General features: G+C 35.6%; 1 protein-coding gene across 1 annotated transcript in view; it reads right to left on the bottom strand.

Annotated features, from left to right (window-relative positions):
* Nucleotides 1–6,549: 6,549 nt before the first annotated feature.
* LOC126419493 (rhomboid-related protein 2-like) overlaps nt 6,550–10,484 on the bottom strand; it is a 71,176-nt gene continuing 67,241 nt past the window's right edge. Inside the window, exon 7 of the mRNA XM_050086682.1 lies at nt 6,550–6,750. Within this exon, the coding sequence (XP_049942639.1) occupies nt 6,550–6,750 (201 nt within the window). The remainder of the gene's footprint in view (nt 6,751–10,484) is intronic.

The following is a 10,484-nucleotide window of genomic DNA, read 5'->3' as shown; positions in this document are numbered from 1 at the left end:
GAATTTATCATCTTTGGGAAACAAAATAATAATAAACCAAACGAAAGCACTGGCAAGTTGATAGACACACAAACAAACACAAACACACACACAAAATTCAAGCTTTCGCAACCAACGGTTGCTTCATCAGGAAAGAGGGAAGGAGAGGGAAAGACGAAAGGATGTGGGTTTTAAGGGAGATGGTAAGGAGTCATTCCAATCCCAGGAGCGGAAAGACTTACCTTACGGGGAAAAAAGGACAGGTATACACTCGCACACGCACACACACACACACACACACACACACCACACACACACACACACACACACACATATCCATCCGCACATATACAGACACAAGCAGACATTTGTAAAGGCAAATGTGAGTACTGTGTTTTGTTGTTGTAGATTTCACATTTCCTTTGCAACTTAAGTCTTATTTTCGTTTTTTTCTCTCATTCATGTTTTATTGCTGCAGTATTATTCTGCAGTAGAGGGCATACAGTAATATCCCTTGTTAGAGTATTGGTTCTTACTAGTCAAAATTACAAAAATTTAACTGAAATCTAAAACAATGAAAAATTCCTGGAATTCTAAAAAATTCCCAGGAATTCTGACTGGAAGTTTCAGGTCATTGTCCCTTCTGCTGGAAAGTGAAAATTGGTTCGAAAAAATCTCCTAAGTTGTGGCTAAGCCACTTCTCTGCAGTCTCTTTTCTTCCTGGAATTCAAGTCTCACAAGGCATGTATGTGGACTTCTGTGAAGTTTGGAATGCAGGAGAAAGGTACTGGCTGAAGTAAAGCCGTGAGGAGAGATAGTGAGCAATGCTTGGATGGGACAGTTGGTAGAGCACTTGCCTGTGAAAGGGAAGGTCCCAGGTTTGAGGCCTAGTCTGGCACAAAGTTTTAATCTGCCAGTAAGTTTCAAATCAGCATTCACTCCACTGTGGACTGAAAATTCATTCTTAGTTGGTAACAGCCGTTTCTCTTTGTTAATATAAAACATTACTTTTTCAGCATCATGTAAGTTTCTCATTCAAGATAGTATCAACAGAATACAATTAGTAAATTAATGACTGAATGAAAGAATGTGTCACTCAGTTAAAGAGGAAATTATGCTACAGTACTGAAACTTCCCACAATCTGTGTGAAAATGTGACTAACTGCAATGAATGAGAGAAAAGTGATTTCAGGTAAGAGTCTTCAAAGGTGTTGTAATGAGATGATTGTTCTACCTCTTGTCCATACAGATTATGTTACTGATAGTGTCACATAAAAGCGGTAGGAAATAATTTGCACTGCCAAATTTTCATAACTGACTTTTTTATAAGCTGTGACTCACAGGCCAGTCTGTGATAACTTTTTATGTGTAATGGATGCAGACAATGCAGAGCATTTGTTTATTTAATGTTTCCTGGGAGATAAACTGTTCCAAAATCTTTAATTAAACAATTAGTATCTGTGCACTTTCAGATAAATCAATTACTAATGACAAAGAGTAAATATTTTACACGTATAAAATTTCTCTGAAAAGTATGTGAGTTGATATTTGTACATAACGGGTGTACAGGTCAATTGTTTCTGTACTTTTGTATATGGCTTGGGGCTTTTACGTAACACTGACATGAAATGATTATAATCCAAATTTTAAGTTTGGATGTTTAAAAAATACAACACAAAGACAATTGTGAGGCACAAAATGATGTAACTAAAATAAAAGTGTCTTATACTATGGGCAAAGATAAATTAAGGAGGAAAAGATGCAGGGGTTCACCACCAGTGATTATTATCAGCTGAAAATTTTATCAGGAAAATTATTAATAAAATTGCAGCCAAATAGCCATATACAGTTACTTTGCTTAACATTTTACATTTATTTTTACATTTTTGCATATTCATTAATTGATTTCACTCTTTTACTGCACAGTTCTATGTGATATCGTTCACAGGCTTCATTACACAGTTCACATACACATGTTGCAGTTGGGTCATGATAAGTTTTGTTTTTGCAGATTAGATGATGAAAGCCGTGAATAGAAAGTCTAGTTACGACATGTTGCTGTTCGAAGTTTGGTGCTGTCCATGAGCGGTTTGTCGTTGCTTCGATGCCATAGAACTCCGACCATATTTTTTCTCGTTTGTCCTCCATGATCTTCAGTTGCTTTCTGGAAGCTCTGGTGTGTGGCATCATATATCGAAGTCTGATGTCTTCAATTAAGAATGTCTCTCTCGCTAGCAGGCACACTAGTCTAGATCTTGTTGTCTTTGAGAGACCTAGTGCTCTTTTTAGATAGGTTGATTTTACCTTTTCTAGTGTTTCTAGATTTTTTTCTGTCACGTGGTCCCATATAACCTCCATCCCATAGGCCAGGATTGGCAAGATTTTTGTGTTGAATAATTTCATGGCTGTTTCTAGACTAAGTAGGCGGATGTTTTTGATGTCCTGTATTGCTATTATTGCTTGGGCTGCACATTCTGTTGTATGTTTTGTGAAGCATTTGGCTGTTGGTTGCAATGTCACTCCTAGGTATTTAAAGTCTGATGAAATTTTTATTTTTTGTCCTCTGATGATTTCCACATTCTTGGGTGTTTTGCCTCCTTTTCTGAAAATTACCATCTCTGTCTTTGTTATGTTTATGTGTAGTTTGTGTTCATTGCACCATCTGTCTATTTTCTCAATTATTCTCTGCAGCTTCTGTATATCTGTTGAACCTACGACTATGTTGTCAGCGTATGCATATACATACACATCTTCTTCATTTTCTCCAATTCGGAGTACTTCTTCAGTGGCAAGAATGTACAGCAAAGGGCTCATTGGGTCACCCTGTAAGACTCTGTTCGATTGCAGAATGGGGTTTGAAAAAGAGAGGTTGTCTGATATTGTAATTAAGTTGTATTCGAGTATTGACTTGACTATTCTTGCCCATATGCTATCTTCTCCCATTGTATTTTCCAGTTTTCAGATTATGAGCTCTCTTTCCAACAGGTCAAAGGCTTTGGTAAAGTCTATGAACACTGTGTAGAACATTTGTTTCTTTTGTAGCACTTCATCGATGTTGTTTAGAAGAAGCCTGACTGCCGTAAGTGTTGATCTTCCAGATCTGAAACCCATTTGTCGTTCTGGGAGATGACTGTCCACAGGGGCTTGGATGTTTTGTGTTATTATCTTTGAAAACATCTTGAATTGAGTATTTTCCATGGCTATGCCTCTGTACTTGTTTGGGTCCATTGGGTCTCCTGTACCTTTGTAGAGAACTTTTATTGTCGAGTGTCTCCATTGTGTCAGAATTCTTCCGAGTTCCAGGCATTTGTTAAACAGTTTGGTCCATATGTGTTGGAGGGCCCCTTTTGCGTCTTTTATATGTTCATTATATATTTTATCAGGTCCTGCTGCTTTTTTTGTTCTTCAGTGCTTTTATTACTTCTTTCACGTCTTCTTCATTTAGGGGCTCCCAGCTGGCCACTGGTGGCCGAGCGGTTCTGGCGCTACAGTCTGGAACCGTGCAACCGCTATGGTCGCAGGTTCGAATCCTGCCTCGGGCATGGATGTGTGTGTTGTCCTTAGGTTAGTTAGGTTTAAGTAGTTCTAAGTTCTAGGGGACTTATGACCTCAGCAGTTGAGTCCCATAGTGCTCAGAGCCATTTGAACCATTAGGGGCTCCCATGTATTGTCTTTTTCCTTAGTTTGTTGTTTCTCTTTCTTTGGGGGTGTTCTGAGTCCTCGTTTGTTCAGTATCTTACTGAAGTAGTCTTCCCATTCCTTCAGGTCTATATTTGGTGTATGAGTCATTTTTCTTGGTCTTGCTGCTATATATGGGTCTTTCTCTGCTTCATGTGCTTCTTTTTTTTGCCTCTCTTTCTATGTATTCTTTTTTCTTCTCATCTATTAGTTTTTTGTAGATTCTCCTCTCTTCTGTGTATAGTTTGTATGTTTCCTCATCATGCTGGTTTCTTAGTCTGTGGAGGGTTCTTAGAACAGTGTTCTTTTTGCTGTAGCATTCAGCATCGAACCATCTTTTGGCCGTCCTTGTTTTGGGGATTGTTTGTATCACTGAATTTTTTAGGAGTTCTTCTTTTTGGTCTGTTGCTTTGTCAACGTCTCCTTCCTCTATGAAAGTTTCTATTTGTGTTAATTGTTCTTGCTGGTTTGTTAATTTTTCTATATCAATTTTTCTTTGTGTGATTTGGTGGGTCTTTCTTGCTGGCGGTGACATGACGATATTTATTTTTATCTTCATTGGAATGTGCTTTCGTATAGGAGTAATGGAGTCATGCCATATTGGTTGAACACTTCCTTCTATGTCTCCTCTTGTTAATGCGATATCAATGGTGCTTTTCCCATTGTGGGATATGTATGTAGGTATCTGTCTATCGTTAAGTAGGGTGAAACCATCTTCTTCTAGGGTTTCAACGACTAGTTTTGTTTTATAGTTTTCTGTGTCTATTCTGCAGTTGAGATCACCTGCAATAATGGTGGGTTTGCTGTCGCATTGTTTGATGAGTGTGACTATTTCGTCAATTATTTCTACAGCATTTGTGTGCGGTTTAAAATAGGCTGCAATTATATTTATGTTTGCTGCTTCTACTAGCATACTATTTTCTTGTTTTATGATTTTTTTGGTGGGCTTCATCCATGGTTTCAGTAGAATAGATATTCCTCCCATGGGTCATCCTCTTTCTCCCTTCTTTGCCATTAGGTGATAATTATAGAAATCTTTATGTTGCCAGCTGTCTATCAGGAAGGTTTCTGTTAGAATTGCAAGATCCGAGTTTTGCAGAATGTCTGTTGGTGTTAGGTTAAGAGCACTTTTTACTCCTTCTGTATTCCACAAGACTGCTTTTATTTCTTGCTCTTCTGGTTTCCTTCTTAGTTTAGTTGAGCTCTGCTCCCTCTTCCATTGGTCGTCTTGGGAAACGAAATCGACGTACTTTTACGTTTTCTGGCCAATGAAACTTTCTTACTCCAGGGTATTAATCTTTGATCTTTAGTTAAATAACAGCAATAAAATATGAATAATTGCTCCAAATGTGTCAATATATGTTGACATATAATGAAATTCAAGATTTTAAGGATGGAAAATAAATAAATAAAAAATATGTAAGTACACCAAACTAATACAGATATATAAACATTGGAAACAGTGCATTTTAGGTTGGAAGTCTGGATTAAAGATGTTAATGCATTTTACAGAAGAGGATGTGAAGCACACTGCAGTGAAGATGGAAAACTGTAATCTGTGAAAATAAGGAAAATTTTGTAGAAGAAATGAGGGAGAATGAGATAAATGGGAGGCAGAAAATCAGATTATGGTGACACAGAATGGAAAGTAAATTAACTTGGTGAAGCTGTTGGAAAGTAGAAAACATTTTAATCAGACAGTACAATAGAATGTACATACTTTCTTCAGGATCCAACTCTGGTCTGTTGATCCAAAATGTGCTTTCATATAAATCTATATTTACAATTTATCTCTCCTTCCTTTTTGTATGTGTTTATTTCTATTCATAAAATTAAAAGTTCTCAAAAGGCAAGCATAAATTATTGGTAAAACACTGAATCCACAACACACATTATGAATATATTTCACAAAATGAATAACCAATAAAACAGGTACAAGAAGGGTGGCATGAGGTACATCAGAGATGAATTCCAGTGTAAGGTAGGTATAACAAACTTTCGTGCTTCAAATGCAACTAAAAATTATAATCTTGATTCACACCATTCAAATGTCAATTATGACTGCCCACTTGTAGATGCATGCACAGTTTGAATATAGTACTTAATGTCAGCACATCTAAGGGACATGTACACCAATAGCTAGACAATGCCGTACATGCATGTAAAGTATACAAAAATGAATGCACTGTAATCAATCATTTCACTCTTCCAGGTTATGTGAGGAATCCAAAATTCACACATTTTAGTTTCACAAGTCATTTGCACACTCTAGCAGCCCACCTATGCTATGGACAGTTCAATACTTTTGAAAAAATAGTTAAAAACAGTTTGATGACAAAAACATATTCTCATGATGAAAATTTGCTATCAATCAGTGTCATAGTGGCTCAAGGATTTTCTTATTACTGTTTCTATATTCTGACAAATAAATGAACTCTAATATAAAAATAGATGTAATCACAGACCTGTCATGGAACTTAATTTAACAACATTGGGAAACATGTTACACATGTAAATACTGTTCGCTGTTTAATAGTTGAATAAAATTATTACAACAGACCGTTTGTAAAGCCATGCCTGTTGAAGAGAAGTCATCAAGCATTAACAGTTATTTATGGCTGCATCATTTAATTTGTACCAACAATAAAATGTGAAGCCAGTTCAGTATTATGTACGAAAGTAGACAGTAACCTAGGACATTGAGATATGCACATGATAGTCTTGATACAGACTGCATACACTCATAACAATGCCAGTTGTTATGAATTTTAATACTGAGACTGTGGTAGAAAAACTTTAGTGGAAAAAACAGTGTCTCTTAATACAAGTTTTGCTATAACATTATGTATCTAAAAACCCTTCATTTTCATAAAAAAATTTAATAGTAGGACACTAATTTCTGTAGTAAGACACTGGGAAGTAGTCAGGAAATGCTGCATTCCAGATAATAGCACCAATCATCAGAATAAAATAAAGGACAAAACATGTCCACCGAAGAACTTTCTCCCAAGGCTTCACCTGAAGATTGCGCAAAACGTTGACACCAACAAGTAATCCAGCAAGAGCACCAGCAATATGGGCTGCATATCCAATCTGAAGAAAGATATAAAAGATTTTTTCATATGGTTATAATTTTCACATAAACTCTACAATATATAGTTTCTGTGTTAAAGTTTTATGTACATGTAGAATACTGCAAAAGAAAATTGGATGTTTCTGTCACAAAATATAAAATGGGTGGCTGATCAGCTTGAACTGTGATGTAGAAACATTCTTGCATAGTGGGAGGTGGCTTAGTTACTGATCTGCCATTTTTCCCTTGACTTTATTTTCGCACACTTTCCCACTAAACTATGATGTCTCCACTTTTCAAAGGTGAATGGTTTATTTTTCAGCTGGATGGTCAAAGACACATGTATCAAGTTCTCAGTGATGGTATGATATTGTACTGCTAGACAAGTCATCAGTGATGGTATGGTATTATACAGCCAGATGTTAGTTTTGAGTTTGTTTTCTAACCTCTTTGTCAGATCTCCAACATTGCTCCTACTCTTGGTTGTTTTAGAATAAAACACATGCTTTGGATTATTAGTGGGTTGATGCATTAGTTTGCAACATTTTTCCATATGGCAATAAACACGACAGATACACACAGCAGAAACTTCAGTCATCAGTTGTATTCTCCTTCACTATTTACAACAGTCTGCCAATGCCACAAGCACATTTTGATTTTGTGACTGTAGAAATCATATGGTTTTGAGGCAAAGAATTCATTGAGCCTTGTTCGGAGTGCATTTTCATCTGGAAAGGATGTTCCTTGAAGGCTGTTTGATAGAGAGCAGAAAAGGTGAAAATCTGAGAGTGAAGGATCAGGTGAATAAGATGGGTGTGGATGACTTTCCAACACAACTACTGAATAGCGTTTTTTGTCAGTCTCACAGAATGCTGGTGGGCACTATCACAGAGTAGCATCACATCACGCAGTTTTCCTGGTTGTTGCTCTTGGATTGCATCTGCAAGACATCTCAGTTATTGACAATAAATGTCAGCAGTGATGGCTACACCTCAGGTAAGCAATTTATAGTACAACACACCTTTGCTGTTCCACCAGATGCACAATATTATTTTTTATGGATGTGCAGGTGTCTTTATACAGGGAGTTGGTGCTTTGTTTGTGCTTTTTTTCTTTATGTTATCATAAAGACAGCATTTCTCATCCCCAGTAACAATGTAGGATAGCAATGATGGTGTTGTTCACAAGCCAATTAATGAAGAGCAAGCAGAGATGCACAAATGGTCACCCTTTGAGTTTTGTGATTTTTGCTTGGAGCATGTAATATCCATACACCCAATTTTTGTACCCTACCCATTGCATGCAAATGTCGCATGATGGTGGAATAATCACAGTTCATCAAATTTGCCAGTTCTCGAGTGGATTAAAGCATTTAAACGATCTTCATCAAACATCAAATGTCTTCCTGAATGTGAATTGTCACTAACATCAAAACAATCCTCCTTCAAATGAGAAAACCATTTTCTTACCATGCTCTGTACAATAGCATTATCCCCAGACATGACACAAATGTTTCGGACTGACTCTGCTGCTGTCACCCGTGTATTGGACCCAAACAGAAGGGTACGTAGGGAATGTTCTGGTTTCTCCACTTGGTACTCCATTTTCTAATATCCACAGCTCCTCACTGTCCCCAAATGACAAAATGACAGTATGTAAAATCAAACAGCAATAAGGAACTACAAATAAAAAATGACAATCAATAAATATACCAATATCAAAAGGAATACCCACATGCAAAACACTACCAACTTGTGCACCAACCTAATAAAATCTTACCATATTCTGAATACAAACATAGTGAGTAACCTCAAAGTGAATGACCTCCTCCAAGTCAACCAGAATGGATTCCAAAAACATATCATGTGAAATCTAATGTGCCCTTTTCTGAAATGAATCCTGAATGCTGTGGATCATTATTTCTTGAGTTCTGAACAGTAGTTGACTTGTTATGACACCAATGATTATTAATTAAAGTACCGTTTTATGGCAAATCAAACAAAATTTGTGACTGGACTGAGGGTTTCTTGATAGCGATGATGCAGCATGTTATCTTGGATGGGAACGGTAAAGTACCCCGAGTTTAGGTCAGTTCCCCAAAATGAAAAATCGATGCCACTTTTGGTTTTGTAGTGTTTGAAACTATTTAAGTTTTATAATACATGATACATGTTGTCTGTTGATGCATATAATAGATTTGAGCTTATACAAGAACAATAATTTTATTTACCTTTTATAATTAATATGAACATTCCTGTCGGTAACAATAAGTAGATATTATATGTCTCACAGCTAGTGATCCTAGTAATTTCAGTTGAAAATAGAGGAAAATTAATGTGGACATAATTACAACGATAAATATATGTCAAAAACACTATAGCTTTCCATTATTTAATTTGCTGAAGCCATAGCAAATATCACGTAAACTTGTGAAACCATGAAATTTTAAGTTGTTCATGGCCACAATTTATTATTCATTACTTAAATATTTACCTTTTGATTATGGAAATGAAATTGACTTAACAAAAAAATATTTTTATTTAATGAAAAACTCCATAACATTATTGTGAAACAAAGTGTATTACGAACATTTGGTTGAAAGCTAAAAATTATAAAAATAGTTTGTCACATATCAGTTTAAAAGATCCTCATCATCCTCCTGTCAGTAAAAATTTTATTTTGTTAAAAAATCAATTTGTACAGAAATAATCAACTTTTAAAATTTAAATATTTTGATCATTCCAACATACAATTGCAATACCGGTAATTAAAAATAACTATGGTCACTGTTTCAGTTCTTTGATTTTTCTGCACAAGAAAACATATCATTTTATTTAAATTTATAGTTTTATTAAAAAAGAGATGCAATTAAAATAATTTAAATAACATTAGGGGTTACTCAAATGTTCTAGCATGTAATTGTAAATAATATAGAGTTGTTAAAATCACACCAGAACACAATTCCTTAGCTCTCTGTCTGCAGTTCAGTTATGACAGTGCAGTTCAGTTCCTTACTTATTTGTAGACAGATCTTATGTCTGGCTAAATTGTTTCAAGTTGATTACAATAATTTTTCATGCTATGAAATGATCCTTCACTAGTTATGAAGTTTCAAAAAATGTGATCGCCAGTTATTTTGCAACATATGACTTTTTAATGGAAATCAGTTTTGTGTTGATTTAAGACGAAAGTCTGACCAAGGAATGAAGAAAAATAAATCTGAATTCTAGAACAACAAAAGTTTTCATTCACTTTATTATAGAACCTGGTACTCATGAACAATAATGCCTTTTCTGCAGAGAACATCAAATAAAGATGGCCATGAAATTTATTTTCATGTTATTCTTTGAGCACTCATCTGCCCCATGGAAATAATTTGCATGATGTTAGTATTGACCTTGTTAGAAGGGTGCCATGAACTATGGAAATTCATGTAACATTTAATTTCAGTGGTGAATTGCTTAGAATGTTTCTCTTTAAATGTAAAGAAGGTAATGCAACAGAAAAGGAAGTGTTTCACAAGTCATTGGCAGAAGTAAAAGTAACTTCAGGCTTGCCCTGATGAGATGTGTTGGGACCCTGACATGGGAAGGATAACAATGATCAAAATGATAGAAATGTTGTTTTTTAGGAGTGCATCTCTTGTCAGTTAGTATTATACTGGCATTGAATATGTTAATCAGTTACTTTGATAAGACTGTGACTTCCTAAAATCATGCTATGAAATGAGGTCCATTTTGTCTGACCTCTTACC

Source organism: Schistocerca serialis, chromosome 9 (genome assembly GCF_023864345.2).
Source record: "Schistocerca serialis cubense isolate TAMUIC-IGC-003099 chromosome 9, iqSchSeri2.2, whole genome shotgun sequence".
Lineage (NCBI taxonomy): Eukaryota > Metazoa > Arthropoda > Insecta > Orthoptera > Acrididae > Schistocerca > Schistocerca serialis.
Note: the sequence above shows the minus strand (reverse complement) of the source record. Positions and strands in the feature narration are given on the sequence as shown.